General features: G+C 33.2%; 1 protein-coding gene across 1 annotated transcript in view; it reads left to right on the forward strand.

Annotated features, from left to right (window-relative positions):
* SEMA3D (semaphorin 3D) overlaps positions 1-17,060 on the forward strand; it is a 206,559-nt gene that overhangs the window by 183,628 nt on the left and 5,871 nt on the right. Inside the window, exons 14-17 of the mRNA XM_037736584.1 lie at positions 469-510; positions 3,462-3,619; positions 5,855-5,919; positions 11,729-11,868. Of these exons, the coding sequence (XP_037592512.1) occupies positions 469-510; positions 3,462-3,619; positions 5,855-5,919; positions 11,729-11,868 (405 nt within the window). The remainder of the gene's footprint in view (positions 1-468; positions 511-3,461; positions 3,620-5,854; positions 5,920-11,728; positions 11,869-17,060) is intronic.

The following is a 17,060-nucleotide window of genomic DNA, read 5'->3' on the forward strand; positions in this document are numbered from 1 at the left end:
GTGTTCCGTAAAGAATATGGTCATCCACAAAGAGCACGATAACTTTTCAAAACTCTGCTACTTGAACAACTTTTTGAACCACTAAGTAAGAGCAGAAAGAGGTAATAAATTATTATGGAGATGTTCTTGTCAACACTAGTTTGAATTATATGGAAGCAGTTAAGATAAGCAGATTTAGAAGAAGAACACTTGTGAGTAACTGGTAACAATTTTCAATGCAGAGTATTTTCTTATACATTTGGGTCACTTATCTTTAATAAAACACTGTAAAATAACTATTTGTATCATTTCTGTTAAGGTACAATTACTACATTTTGGAAGAAAATAGCAAACAACAAGAATTTTTTTCCTTATGTAACAGAGACTTGACATTTACTTTAGTGATATATGGCATCTGATAAAAAAACATTGTTTAGTATAAAAACCTGTTAATGATCATCTTTATTGACATTTGACTTCTATTTTCAGCACCCATTGGCCATCTTGAACATGGAATTGTCTCTGAAGCAGGTACTTTTTAATTTTTGTGTGAAAGTTAACCACAAAAGCAATGGGCTGCTTGAATCAAAGTTTATTTGGAGAAATTTTATTTCCATGGAAATTGGAAGTTACTTTTAAGAAATGTAAAACGTTATTTGTTTATCTTGTAATTCATTAGAAACCATAATTTCAGCCTTGCCTTGGGAGAAATGGAGCCAAATTTCATTAACTGAACGATGCATTCTCCCCTTCCTTTGAATCTTAAAAATTAAACTTACTTTCCTAGACTCATGAGAATGCTGTTCTACCAAGCCCATTAGACATTCATGTAGAATATCAACCCTAACCATTACAAAGGATCTTTAATCTGGGAATCTAGGAGTTAGAATATGAACTGTGGTGGCAAACAGCCCAACAGCCAAGCTTCGACGTAATGCATAATGTCGAACTCTCAGAATCAATTTCCTCAACAGTAAAGTTAGAAAAACAAAATCCACCTCCAAAGTTTGTTGGGAGTTTAAAAAGGATGCTGCATGCAAAGTTCTAAACAGAGAGCAGGCACATAAGTGTAAAGTAAATGGTAACTATAATAACGATAATAATATTTATCATGATTTCATAACTCTCTAATATGATATTCCAAATCACAATTGATTCAAGAGATTCAGACTGCATTATCATTTCTATTTGCACCCCCAAGATTTAAAAAAGCCATATGATATATTCAACATCAAGATGTGGCAAAATTGTCTTAATCTATTACAGCTCCTATGAGAGAGTGATTTTTTTAGGAAATGATCTAAATAGTTTTCTCCCTCAGGTCTTTTTCATTTATTTGTTCATTCACTTATCACTTATTTCTTGAAGGCCTACTACTGTGCTTAAAAGGTACATAAATGAATGAATGACATAGCTCACCGTTAACCTCCAAAAGCTCGCAGTAAAGGAAGATGCTAACACTACAGAGTAATAATAGGAGTATATACTAGAGAGACAGAGATGAGAAAGTAGCCTAAAGGGATCCAGAAGGAACAGGGAAAGATGACTGAAAGAAGAGACATACAACTTGAATCATGAAGGATGATGTAGTTAACGAGATATATTAAAAGGGGAATAGAATGGGGACACATATGCCAACCAAAAGGGGAGAATCTTTGCAAAAGTGAAGAATGAGAGATCATGGCATATTCTAATAAGTTTGTGTACAATTAGAGCACAGGTCATATGTGTTCAACGAGGAAGAAAGCTAGAAATGAAGACTATGGAGAAGATTAGGCACATCTTTATACATCTTCCTAAGAAGTTTAGCAACGTATCTTAAAAACAATGAAAACCCCTGGGAGCCTGGGTGATGCTCACCTGTAGTCCAGCTACTCAGGAGCCTGGGATGGGAGGATACCTTGAGCCCTGGAGCTCAGGTCCAGTCTGGGCAACATAGTGAGATCCTGGCTTAAAAAAATAATTAAGGAGGAGGGTATTATAGTAAAATTTTGTTTTTAGAAAGATCAGTCTGGTGTGGCAGTGTGTAAGATAGATTGGGTTCTAGGGTAGAGGTGCGGGTTGCTGGAAAACAAAATTGAAGCCAGCAGAAATAGTTAGGACACTTACAAGTAATCCAGGAAAGAAATGATAAGGACTGAAACAAAGGCAGTGGTGGTAGAGAGGGAGGGGAGGAAATAGATTAGAAAATTCTGCATGAGAGAATGGAAATGAAGTGATGACAGATTGAATGTGAGACAAAGAAGATTCAAAGAAAAATCCCAGATTTCTGTCTTGGGTGACTTGGTGAATGAGGTGCTGCTCTCCAAGGTGGGGCAGGAGGAATAGATTTAAGGGGGTTATGTTCATATTTATGTTGTTTTCAAGATATCTTGAAGTCTTTTGTACCATATAAAAGGTAAAAACATAAGAATCAAAAAGAGGGAAACCCAACATTTAATTCAAAAAAAGAAATCACAAAGGAGGCAAATGTCTTAGTCAAAAATAAAGAGGGAGAAGAGAAAGTGGAGAGAATTTCAAGGAGCATATAATCATTAGTGTCGCAGAGTATAGAAAATTTCAGTAAAACAAACACTAAATAGTCTTCATTGCATTTAGCAACTAGGAAGTCTTAGCTGACAGTTTAATGGGTGCTAGAGGTATAAAACATATTTCTGTAAGTTGAGTACTATGTTACTTATGCCAATATCTATTTCTAACATGGATTTCCCTCCTCTAATGCTTGAAATGGTCCAGTAGGATTGACCATACGTTCTTTTAAGGCACAGATTGTGGCATATTCACTTGTATCACCCCTTCCCCTCCACCACCACTACCACAGATACTCAAAAGATTGTATAAGGGAAGTAATGCATTTCTTTCGGGACTTAAGTTGAAAATGTGATTTTACTTGCTGGGTTTTTCAGTATCATGCAGGCTTTCATTTGTGATATGGCATTCCTCAAGCCTGTTTAATACTTTCTTCAGAGTGATAACAAATACTTTCTCTCCCACTTGTAACCCATGTTCTTTCAAGGATCAGTACTTCATTAACAAATGAAATGGTTAATTGAAATCAGGGGAATGCTTTATAAATTTATTTTCTGTCATCTCTTATATAAGGAGCCATGGCAAGTCTTGGGAAGACTGTGAGCTTTGCCTATAGCATCTGTGCTTGACATAATCTCTCAAAGTACATTTTCTAGTATTGAGAAAGAATTTGACATCTTAATTCCTGTCTAGCAGCTGGTTTTTGACCTTCTGAAATTACTGCCAAGCTTGTAGAATGCTGTCCATTTCAGCATCAAAATCTTCAAACCATCATCCAAGTATAGAAATGATTGACTTATTTTACTCTTCATTATGTTTCTGTACAAGTGTTTCCATTGGGCAGGACATCCAGGGAAACAGATTTAGAAGTATTATGTGATATTCAAGAAAAGGAAATTCTTAAGACTAGTCTGAAAGATGCTTCTAATTCATTTGTTTTGCCCAATTTGCAGCAACAATTGTACATTGGTTCCCGAGATGGATTTGTTCAGCTCTCCTTGCACAGATGCGACACTTATGGGAAAGCTTGCGCAGACTGTTGTCTTGCCAGAGACCCCTACTGTGCCTGGGATGGAAATGCATGCTCTCGATATGCTCCTACTTCTAAAAGGTGAGAGACACATTTAGTTAATATAAAGCCTTCCTTTTTACAAGATGAGTGTCTCACATTAATGCCTTGTCTTGGGGTTTAAGTTAAGGAAAAATTATATAGAAACTTGGCCTATGGAAGGAATATTGAAATCAAAATATTGTTTTACACTGTTTACATAAAACTTAATTTTGAAGGAGGGTAAACAGATGCTCTGAAATTCTGAAATGTGGAAATTCAAACAATTTTAATAAATTGTTTATATTCTTTTCTTTCACTGATGTCAAACACTATTAAAGGCTCGTTTTTATTCCCTATTTTGCTTTTTCTATAATTGATCCTTCTTTCTTATTTCTAAATATGTATATACTGATGCCTACTGTTTTGCAGTAGGCATATATATAAATACATATATATATAAATCATATATATAAATATATATGATTGTACAAGCACAGATTGTATAAAACCCACAGAGCATCCCAGTGACTTGTATCATTTTATTTTTACTCTAATAATTATAACTTGGTCAATTTCTGCCACCCACATAATTAAACAACATATAGTTTCCTTGCTTTTTGTAGTTCATTGCTTTATGTGCTCTTAGAAATAATGCTATTTTGAGCCAACAATTCCAAGCTAGGAATTTATTCTATACACACGTGCAAAAGTACCACAAAGTTATATGTTCAAGAATGTTTATTTTAGCACTATGTTTATAGTGAAATAACTGGAAACAATCTGAATGCCCATTGATATGCCTCACACTAGCTACATATATTATGTTAATGATTTTTCAATGTCAATATAGTAACATTATTTTCTAAAGCATTCAAAGTATATTTTCCTCTAGGTGAAATGTAAGCAAATTTATATGTAGGTCTTCTTTTAAACTAACTAAAAGGCACATGTTAGTCTCATTACCATATGTACACTTTTTTTCTTTTTGAAATTTTATTGATTTCTCTAATTCTAAATTCTAGGAAATTACAGATTGAATGTATAGTTCAACAGCAAATATAACTTAAAATTAGAAAGCATTTTATATTCCCTGAAATCCTGGAATTAAATTAAAATGGGCATACATGATTATTAGAAATTAAAAGTTAAAAGTCACCCACATTTTGTTACAGTTTTTGCCCAAGAATATGCTCATTATCCTGAGTCTTTGGGGATGCTTTCCTGGAAGCAGAAAAACAAGAATGCTCATTAGTTGGTAATAAACCTTCAGTTTGATGAATTGACCCTGTTCCTTAAGAAGCCAAGAATTAAAAACATTCTTGACCTTATGTACCTTATACCATCATAATTTTTTCTTCTTGCATTTCCCAAGACTGTATCTCTGATCTTTCAGACATGCCACTGTGATGTTTTCCCTTACCTAACATAATGTCATGTGAGCCAAAAGATGTGTACAATGGATGTATCTTGTCATCTGTTCAGAATTACCCTCAAGGAACACCCTAGATATCACAGAAGGTTTATTGGTCCTTTTTTGATCTGTGAAGTGGCAAAATAAAATAGCCAAAGCAAATGAAAATATGCTGTAAGAGTGTAAGAACTGCTTATATGCAGCAGGGATTTTGGATTTCTTTTTTTATAAAATAGTTACTACCTTCTTTTAAGGAATATATGTGACGTAATGCAAAAGCCATTGTTTATTATCATCATAGCCATCAGTAAAACAATTTAAGCTACACATGAGCAGATAGAAATAACAGGTAGTCTTTTATACCACATTGAACTTGTAATTCGATTTCAAGTTACAGTATTTAGTTTGTTGCTTAATTAAATCTATGCAATAATGAATCTTTACATGACAAGGTGTTTTGTATTTGTGTGTACGTTCCTATCCACTGACTGAATTCTTTTATATATTATTATTTTCCTAGAGACTGACTAAAAAAAGAGTAGAAATAGATTTCCCCATTTTAGTGATATAAAACCTGGATTCTATTTTTATTTAACCTTTTTTGTTGAATAATCTGTGAAAAATTAGATAAAAAGAAAAGAACCATAATTAAATAAAATTCAGGTCATCTCATTGTCTAAACAGGATTTATTCTATTAAAGATCCCATTACCAGTAATTATTTTCAATTAATGTTAGATTGATTGGAATATTGACTCGCATTTAAGTTGAGCTAGAAGACAAGCACAGTCCTGTACCTGCCACTGTTATTAGTATTAGATGTAGCCTTTCTATATGATGGTAATCTTGTTTGAAGTTTTAATCAGTTTAATCTGCTTTCTGTAGGAGAGCTAGACGCCAAGATGTAAAATATGGTGACCCCATCACCCAGTGCTGGGACATCGAAGACAGTAAGTACAGGTTTGATATGCTTTTTCTCCCATTTAAAATGTTAAGTCCACTCTTTGTGTGCCTTTTTATTATATGAGTTAAGCCATCTATTATATAGGAAAATCTCCATTTTGTATAATGAACATGTTCTGGAAGAGCAACAGGAACTTTTAGAAATCAGCCTGTCTATGTGCCTAATTGAATAATCCTTTGTTATATCATTATTTGTTTCATATGTCTTTTAAAATTCCTAAACTGTAGCTTTTGTTTCTTTTTGACTACCTTATCCATCCTTGTAAAGTTTGAAAACTGCTATTAGAGATAAAACAGGATATAAGAGAAAACATTTGGACATTTAGAGTAAACTCACAGAGACCTCCCAGAAGTCCAGTAAAAGTTTAGCTCTTATTAGAATTAAGATTTTGGGTAACCTATACTTTATGTATATTCATCTATCAAATTATATATTCATTTAATCAATAAATATTTATTAAGTGACTTCCTGTGCATGTAATTGTCCTGGGTATACTATGTGACTAAGAAATTCCTTAGAGAGCTTATGATTCTTTGGGGAAATACAATAAGGCACAATTAGTGATAGGGGAGTTTAGTGAAAGAGAGATCACCAAGAGGCTGTATTGTTTAGAAAAAAAAATTATCATGGAATAGAAGATCTTGAAAGTCTAAAGAAGGGCAGTGTGGGAGACTAGAGAGGAGGTCTGGTGAGTGAGCCTGAAAACAGAAAAACAAATCTATAAAGTATATATTCCAGAGCTTTAGTTACTCTCCACTCTCAATCTCTGTTTTAAGATAGAAAATACATGCACACACACACATGTACACACATACAAACTGGTGGAAGAAGAGCAAATATGTAACACTTTTACTAACCACTTCACCAATGATGTATATAACCCAGATTTCATAATCTATAACTGGTGGTCTGGTAGTGTTTTCTTGATTTAAAAGCAAACAATTATTTTTAACTTATAACTTCATTCTTCTGAAAAATAAGCCTTGGTCCAGATTAGTGTGCTTGGCTTCTTGTTCTAATGTGCAGGTGTTTCACTGCAATGTCCATTGTTTTAGTTAGACATCATTACTGTGAGATACATATGCAATTCTCTACATATGCATGTGAAATTTATCAGGCATGACTATAGGTATTGAGGATACAGCAATGAACAACAAAGGAAACAAAGAAATCTGTGCATTCATGATACTTACTTACATTCAAGAGTGTGTTGGGGAGAGAGCAGGCAATAAATACAAAAACAAGTAAAATAAATGCTATGTCAAAGGATGTTATAAGGAAAGTGATACAAAATGTAGTTGCTGCCTAAGGCACTCACAATTTTTGTCTTCGCTTTACCATATCCTATTCATGCCATAACCCATTGTACACAGTCTTTTCTAATCATCATCATCATCACGCTATCCAATCCATTTTTGTCAAGGTCACTGGCAATTTCCCCCTTGCCAAATTCAATGTCCAATTTTCAGTTCTCATTATCACTTAATTTCTAACTCCCTCTTGTTTGAAACTCTTTTGACTTCCATGCATTTGTGTGCTGGGGACAGTTGATGTGGTCTCATACAAGTTGGCTGCTTACAATTTTGAAATTTTGTGAGCTGATTTTAAACCACCGAGAGCTTGAATCGGACTTAGTGCGAGTATTTACACCAGAAAAATCAGCAAACAATAAAAATCAGGTTTCTCGTTGTTTTGTTTTGTTTTCAGAGAAATGATGCCCCAACACACCTATGTGCCCTTGTACCATAACCTTCTGGTTTACCTCTTACCTTGCAGACTGTGCCTTCTGAGTATACTTAGCTTTCCTTTTTATCCCACCTTTTAAATATTGGAGTGTCCAAAGTCCCTTTTCCATTCTCTGTCTACTCGCTCCCTAGTACTGTCTATTTCAACATCATCAGAGGCTATTTCACTCCCAAATTTATAGTCCAGTTCTGAACTGACCCTTATGTGCTAGACACAGATGCTTGTATGCCTACCAAAGAGCTCCACTTGAAGGCGTAATTAGCATCTGAAACTTATGTCTGAGAAAGAATTTTTGTTATCTTGTTCAAGACCTATTTGTTCTGCAGACTTTCCTACATTAATAAATTGCACACCATTCACCCAGCTACTTATGTCAAAAAGCAGCCAGGAGTCACCTTTATAGGATTTTCTTTCTTTCACATCCTATCACCAACCTTGCAGTAAGTCCTTCTGGCTCATGGCCAAGCTCTCCTACTTCTCATCACCTCCACATATGCCAGCCTAACTGAGGCCACAGCAGCTCTCCAGTAGCTGCTTCACTGGTCTCTCTGCCTCCACACTTGCACCACTCCCATATGTACCCCACTTAATAGTATATCCCACTTACTAGCCAGAGTCATCTTTTTAAAAACTTCAGCCACAGCATGTCATTCCCTTACTCAACATTTTTCAGTATCTTCTTAGAACAATTGGTGAAAAAGTCGAATGTTTACTGTGGCATGTAAGATGCTTTTTGACCTGATCTCTAGTATATTCTCTGACCCTCCTTCACATCACTGTTCCTAGATTCACTTCGTAGCTTTCTCTTTTCCAAAAGCACCAACTGGGTTGCTGCTGCCTTTTGTATGTTTGCATTCATTGTCCTCTGTATCTGAGGAACTCATTTTTCAGATGTTTACATAGTTCCATCTTTACATCAATTAATCCTATGCTTAAATGTTGATTCTTCAGAGAGACCTTTGCTGATCATCCTATCTAAAATACTTTTTTTTGCCCTTGGTATTTTCTAATCTACTTTATTGTTTTGCAGCAGATATTCCTTCTTTATTCATTTACTTGATTACTTTGTCTATGTCACTAGAATGTTAAGCTTCTGGAGGGCAGTGAATTTCATATTCGTCCTGTCATATTATCCTAGCACTTAAAATGATGTTAGTGTGTTAGTCACACGATAACCACTGTGTAATAGACAGTAAATGGAGGGATATTCAGATGGATAGTATTTGAGCCATGCCTTCAAGAGAAAGTTAGATTTTATAAAGTAGATGAATTAACAATAATTAAAATCAGACCTCACATAGGTTCAGTTAAGTTTGTGACAGTCTCTATGTGATTCTATTAAGTTTGCATTTACTTTATAGGTGCTAGTAGCTTTTTCATATTGCTCAGAAAAGTTGATTTTGAAATAGAAGTAATTGATACCTGTATAGAAACTTGATTGGAATATGAGAGGCTAGAGGCAAAAAATCAGTTGTGGGAGTTGGAGTAGAGATTGTGAAAATATTTACAAATTAAATGACTTATTTCTAATCCACCATAAATAATGTACGCTGTACTTTATTAGGAAGTCAAGTCTTGAACAATTGGCAAATACGTTTCTTTTCTTTCTTATTTTCTTTATTACTTTAATTGTTAAAAGCTGTGAGACTGCATGATTATCAATGACATAAAATCAGCAATACACGCAGAAAAATAGTTTAACAACATTAAAGAGATCAATTTGGCACTTCAATGACAGCTATGTATTTATTATAAAGAGGTATTCTAGGCATTTTACTATGAAAACATTTTTTGATTGCTTATCTGGAAGAAAAAAGTGCTCCAAAATTATCTTACATGTCATAAGAAGGTATTTTAACTATTTCAAAACAATATTGTATATGACTTCTGCACATTTAAAAAATAGGTCATGGTAGAATCAAACAAGTTGAATATATCTTAACTGAAATGACTGGGAGCAGGAGGTTTTTGGATTTCACATTTTATCAGATTTTGGAATATTTGTATGTATATAATAAAATATCTTGGGATGAGACCCAAATCTGAACACAAAATTTATTTATGTTTCATATACACCATATATACATAGCCTTCAGGTAATTTTGTATAGTATTTTTAATAATATTGTGCATGAAACAAAGTTTGTGTACCATGTACCATAAGAAAGTAACAGTGTTATTTTCTCAGTCACTCATGTGGACAATTGGTGATTGTAGGGTATCACCATCATTCCTGACTCTGAATTTATATGCTAACAATAAGCAATCAATTTCTTACCTTATTCACACATAAACTGTATTTGTCACCCTGCATTTTGACTGCAACCCATCATGTGAGGTCAGGAGTAGAATTTTCGACTGTGGTTAATGTCCATGCTGAAAATGTTTTGATTTTGGAGCATTTTGGATTCCAGATTTTTGAATTAAGGACACTTAACCTGTGTGTATGATTTGTTTTTTTTTTTTGTGTGTGTGTATATATATNTATATATATATATATATATATATAAAATGCATACTACTATATACATTATAAAAAATTTTAAAGTAGAAAATGAAAAATTCAGAAATGAAACAAATGTTGGAAGTATCAATAAATTCATTTTCAGTGAAACTGATGTAGAGACGTCATAGACATTATGTTTACTAATTTGAAAAATAGTTCAGATAATGAGCTCACTATTTTTTTTCCAGTTGATTTCACTAATTTATCTTTTACTAAATTGACCAATTCTTTGGTTAAGTCCTGAGCCCTTGCCCCATAACCCAGCAGTCAACCTGCATCTCCCCTACTGTGTTGACAAAATTCCTTTCTCAGGAAAATGGTGTCTGTTATTATAAGATAGTGTATGTCTTTCATTTCCGTGATTGGCACCAGTGACCTTTCTGTGCATTAGGAATTTATTCACTGTGAAAATCACAGATATAATCTGTTGAATTGGTGGAGATAGTTGATAGACTACAGGTTTTAAATGGAATCCATACATTTTGAAGGTTAGATGAGGTTAATTCATGATGGTGTCAGCATGCTTGACTTAATCCTTGCTGGTAAAACACAAATAAGTTCAAAATAAGTTTCTTGAAAAGAAGCCTACTATTTAATATATGTACATTTATTCCATTTGCTGATAATTTGTATGTTCAGCTTTAGGATTCACTTGGTCCCTTAAGCCTTATTCTAGTTGATGTCTATAGTGCTAAGTAAGCCCATCTGAAAATTGAGATATCTGAATATATGATGAAATTGTGAATATTTGGGCCAGGCTAAGCAGCTGTCATTTTTTATTTGATCAAATTTGATCCAGAGCTCTTAGATCACACATGGGACACAGTCTTTATCTACTCTAGATGGAATTTATTTCAGATGGTGCATTGATTTACAAGAAGAAGGTGTCTGAGGTACTGTTTAGGCATCCCCTTAACTATCTCACAGCATATGTGTATCAGGCTAAAAAATCCCTCTGTATAAATTTTTTTAATGGTAGATTAATACAGATAAGATCCAGATTTTGAGTATTAATGCATCTGGCTTATAATCATCATTGTAGAATTTTATCAAGTGTAGATCATTATGCTTACTTTTCTGATATCAAAATTTTCTGTTATCTGATCAGCTCTGTGGACCAATTCATGATAGAAATTACCTTTAAAAGTAAAGCAAACTGCTCCTCATGAACCACCTACAAAGTTGTTTCTATTTTGTACTAACAAAAAAGTGTTAAAGCACTAAAAGATGCAAAAAGTTTATTCAACTCAAAGGAAGAAATCTCAGTGTATAGAGTTAGATATTATGAATATTATTTTTTAAAAATCAAGTGCAAATAGCTGATATATTGATGAAATAAAAAAATGACAGTACAGGGATAAAATTTAAAAATCAATCTATTGGGTAATATTTGTCTCAGGTAACAATATTATACCATCAATTTCCTTTCTCTTTAATAATGTATATGATTCTTTCCCCATGGCATCTGTTCTGAATCAGTCTGTTTTCCCATTGCTTTTAAAATCAGGTCAAGGTTAATCTCTTATTCCATGTTTGCTTTCCAGACATTAGTCATGAAACTGCCGATGAAAAGGTGATTTTTGGCATTGAACTTAACTCAACCTTTCTGGAATGTATACCTAAATCCCAACAAGCAACGATTAGGTGGTATATCCAGCAGTCAGGAGATGAGCATCGAGAGGAGGTAAGCTGCTGTCATCAATAATACTCACCTTGAGGGAAATAGTGTGCAACTGAGAGATGTTCAACTTTTAGTGCTATGTGCTGCTCACATCATTATTTGATTAAAAAAGCAGTTTTTGCTCACTAACACCAAAGATAACAATAACTCTGAGATAAGAATAGGCCACTTTCACACAAGTGTATTCATAAAATATATTTAAAAGCAAACTAAATTTTGTAAAGAAATGTACATCTTTTTTCAAATTCCATATTTCATGGATTGCCTATATTTAGAAACAAATCTCTGACTAATAACAAGAACACCATATTTTTTCCCCACAGTAGAACAGTGACTAAATTTTAGTTCACATTGTGTTCAATTCAAATCATGAGATGAAACATGTTGAGGTTGTATTAAAACAGAAATATCTATGTTTATCAAATTATATGAGCAAATTAGATAAGTACCCAGACATATTAAACTAAGGACACTGTAATGAATAATGGAATGAACACACAGGATTCAGAATTACATATCTTGAGTTGAAACACAGTCCTTAAACCTTTGGTAATGTTCTTGAGCCCCCAGTTTTCTGTGAACAAAATAAATTTAAAAATTACTATAAAATTAAGTGGGAAAACACATATGAGAATGTAGAATTTTCAAAAAAGAGGCTCTCACAACTGTAAATTATGTATATAAAATTACAGATACCCTATTAGTGAGGCTATTTTACATGTGGATCAAAATTCTCTAAAATATCAGCCTTATTGGCAAGTCTATAAACATGTAAAATAGTAATGGAATTAAGTAAAACATTAGTACAGAATAGTGGATCTCAACCTCAGATAATTTTGTTTCCAGAGTGCTGACATTAGGCAATGTCTGGAGACATTTTTTAACCTCATAGCTGGGTGGGTGGGTGGCTGAGCAGTTGCTCCTGGTGTGTGCTGGGTAGAGGTCAGAGATGATTCTAAGAATCCTACAATGTACAGTCCCTTGCAATAAAGAACTGTCTCTCCCCAAACGTCAGTGCTTCTGAGGTTAAGAAATCTTCAAGTAAAAAAATCGAATTTTATCATAAGAAATTGATTTAAAGATATAGTTCCACTCAAATATGAAGAATTTAATATTATTCTCTTCATCTAACAGATACAAGAATAACTTTTTGTAAATGTTAACTTTTTACATACTTAATAGAGGAATAAAGAAATAATTTCATGCCTTATTAAGTCAAAGTTCTCCAATAAAACTGGATTCCTTATCATTACTGACCTCTATAAGTCCTAAGATTATGGCAGATTCATATTTATACTGAATATTTATTTTAAGGGTCCCATTTTTACCAATATATATTGAGATATTATTCGATATAGGTGATTAATTTCAAAATATAAGACATTTACTTGCTATCCAAGAAATACTGAAAGAATTAAAAATTTCTAACATCTAGATTTTTTTTGTTAAATTACAATGTTTTACTCTTAAGTGTCACAAACCAATATTTTTAATTTTATAGTGAATAAAGTTGGGTCATTGCTTTTCAGTTAAATATAATTCTTTAATAAATGACATTTTTCTTCAAGGAAAATTTAATCTGATTTTTAAAGATAGGTGGTCCTCTGCTTGAGTTCATCTCTCAGCTATAGATACTAACATTTGCCTGTGGTTGTTTGCATTCACATCTTTCATTTTCTTGAAAATTCTGTGCATTACTTTAATTTACCTTTTAACAGTATATTATATATTCATGATGGTACCATGCTCCATGAATTTTAATGGAGCAGAAATATTTATTGAATTTTACTTAAAAGTATCTTAGCTATAATATTTCAACTGGTATTTTCATTTATCTTTGTAAATAGACAGTTTCACATCATCCAGGATATGCAATACTGCTTCCTGAGCTGAGGAAAACAGTAATATCCAGATTATGCTTGAAACATTTTTCCCAGCAGGATCCCTTCTGCTTCTTACCCATAAGGTCACAGTTTGGAATCTTTCCTCCACTCAAAAACAGCCTGTAGGAGGGACCATAATCTCCTGTGGCACAGAGGCTGTCACCAGGTTATTCTCTGCCAGGAGGAGAACATTTCCTTACTGAGCTGTTTCACAGTTGGGTGCTGTAGGGGAGGTCATGAGTCAGTTATCTGCTGACTTTCTTATAAAGCTGTTCTTAAAATTGATGATGTTTGTGCTGTAACTACCGAGTCAACTGGCAGTCCCCAAGCTTCTGTTGAACTCTGGGATCTGAAAAAGTAAAGGAGACTGTACCATATTTTCTCTGGCATTTTAATAATATTTTTAAAACATCTTCAAATATTTGCATTTTTCCACTTGTAGAGCTTATTTTTGTTCTTTTCATTATGAACGATTTTAACATTACAGTAACACATAAAATAAATATGAGGCAACTAAGTGTAGATAAACATAAGTAATATTTTGATGTCTATTACAGCTTTTTTCCTCACTAGCCATTGTACTGTGAGCATTTTCCATTTTCCTTTTACATGTTTTTCTGTCTCCCACACATACCACCCCAATGCCATAGTTACCCATAGGTATTCCAGGTGTTCTTTCACTAGTTCATGTTCCTGCTTAAAAAAAAAAAGTAATGAACTTTGTTTATATCTATCTGAGTCTTTCTCTACTTGTCTACCTATTTTCTTAGGGAAAAATCTTAGACGTAAAATAATAACTTTAAAACATTTTTTATCTTTGTGGATTTTGATAAACAACTGCGTATTGCTAATTTCACATAAAATCACTGTATTAATGTCTGTTATGAACCCCTGAGGCAAAATTATGTATCACAATTTAAAAAAATCTTTACCACCTTAATATGAAAAAATGTATTGCATTAATATGTAGTTCTTTGAATATTAGTGCATGTGAACTTACCTTCTTATGTTTCTTGGTTGTTGGCTTCAGTTGAATTTGGTGAATTGTCTTGCCTGTCATTGCTTACTTTTTAATGCTATATTTATTTAAAAATAATTATAATAAGTTCTTTACAGATTATAGGTATTAATAATTTAATATTATACACATTACACATTGTTTTACATTTGTTTCTGACAATTTCTTTCTTTTCTACAAATTTTACATTTATATAGGCAAATCTATTGATTTATGGCTCTGTGATTTCTCACCTGTTATGTGCAAAGACTCCTTTCCCAATGAGACAGGAATTATATATTTTTTTTCTAGTTATCTTATTTTTTTTTACATTTACACTTTACATATTATATTTACATGTAACCAAAGATATTAATCTAGTAGTTATTTAAGTGTACATTTGATTTTTTTAAAATAATGAGCTCATTGCTCCAGCATCCTTTTTAGTAAGTTTTCCTTTTTCTAATGTTTGCTTAAAAGTATTAATTATTGGTTTTGGGGTATATTAATAGATGGATAATATACAGTGTCATGTAAGTAAACTCTGAGAAATTTAAAAGCATGTATACAAATGATTCCATTCCAGTTCCTTTTCCTGTCCTCCAAATTAAATAAGAAAACTTTCCAGTGTATTTTTCAAATGCAGAGAAATTTTTGCAACAGTTTTGCAGACATTTTTTTTTTCTCACACAAGGAGCTTTCTTTATTTTTTAATCCTAATTTTTCTCTGGTAATATTTTCTGTTTGTTTGAGAAAGGGGATATTTTTGAAGCCCTGCTCTCTCCCAAGGCACGTGCAATGCTTTTACTATGAAAGAACTGACATGTGAATTATCTGTAAAGAAACTACTATTAGGCTGCTATTATCAGTGATAAAGTCCCTGACCTTTACCTGCTGCTTAATACCTAAATGTCCTTTGTCCCTTCCACGTTACTCTTCTCATGTTAAATGAATTGCCCTTCACTGAAGATCTACATTTAATAATGCCAAATATATTATCCTTGTTCACATTAGGCAAATGGATTGTTGACCCCAGCTCAAACGTGGTTTTGATTTGTAAGGTTAGGCAGTTTTTACTTATCGCTTCTAGAGTGGAGAAAATTCCAAGAGTTTAAATCAATGGCCAGAGATTACATTATCTCTTTGTAAAGGAGCTGAATTTTCTAAATTGACTGTGCTGACATTTCACTGTTAAGATACAGTCTGCATAATGCATCCTATTTCAGTAAAGAATGAAAGCATTACAGAGAATGAGAATGTAAAGTAGGCACATGTTAATCTACCTACTTAGTTTCTGGATCACAAACTTTTATCTCTAAATTGCAAAAATTCTGTGTAAATATATCTATTCAAAATGTCTTTCATTAGAGCTGCCAGTTTACTAAAAGCATATTATTGAAATTTTAGCAAGAAGAAAATTAAATGATCTAACAGACATTAGTTAGATCTAGAATGCTGAAAATGTATTAAATCAAGTCAAAAACCAAAGAACAAATCTAGCATTCCATAGAAGAAAAGAAAGTTGAAAGATCATGACTGGGTAATGGAATGCCAGGTGTTTACGGAATCCTGAGTCCTATGGGGTCGCAACCAGAGGGGAAAGGGGGGAAGGGAACCAGACCTGAAAGTACAACAACATAAACAGGATGCAAAAAGATAATAGCAAAAATAATGATGAAGTGTTGCACAATATGTGTGAGATCAAGTCATAATTTCTTCCTGTCAGAAGATTAAAGATAACAATAAAAAGTCAGAGCTGTGACAATCTCTAAAAGCCACATTAAATGCAGTTTAAACATGAGCAAGAGCACCAGTTAGTTATGTAAAGGAAATCTAGAGATGAACTAGAACTGGACATATCCACTTTGATTATCATGCTAATAACCTCAGGCCATTTTCTATTAAGAGAATTACAGTAATAAAGGCTTCAAAATATTACCTCTCAAGCAGCATGGCAGTAGTGTGTAATGTTGCTAATAATATTTCATCCTTTAACCTTCAAAGAGCTTTGCTTTTAATCCCCAAATACACCATATGCTGCGCCACCAACTTGATAGATGATGGGAGGAAGATAAATGAGTCATCCTGGGAAACAGAGTAGATAGAGACCAGAAGGTTAGGTTATGAAGCTAGCATTTTGAGACCTAAAGTGTATTAAATTTTCTCAAAAATTTTACAGTGAAATTATCAAAGGGAAAAGAACAATTATACTGTATTAAATTTGAGATTGTCATTTCTGTTTAAGATTGGTCATTTAGAACTCTCCTGATTCAAATTCACGTTTATTTTAGGCATGAGACTCCTATGGTTTCTGA

Source organism: Cebus imitator, unplaced genomic scaffold (assembly GCF_001604975.1).
Source record: "Cebus imitator isolate Cc_AM_T3 unplaced genomic scaffold, Cebus_imitator-1.0 Scaffold26, whole genome shotgun sequence".
Classification (NCBI taxonomy): Eukaryota; Metazoa; Chordata; class Mammalia; order Primates; family Cebidae; genus Cebus; species Cebus imitator.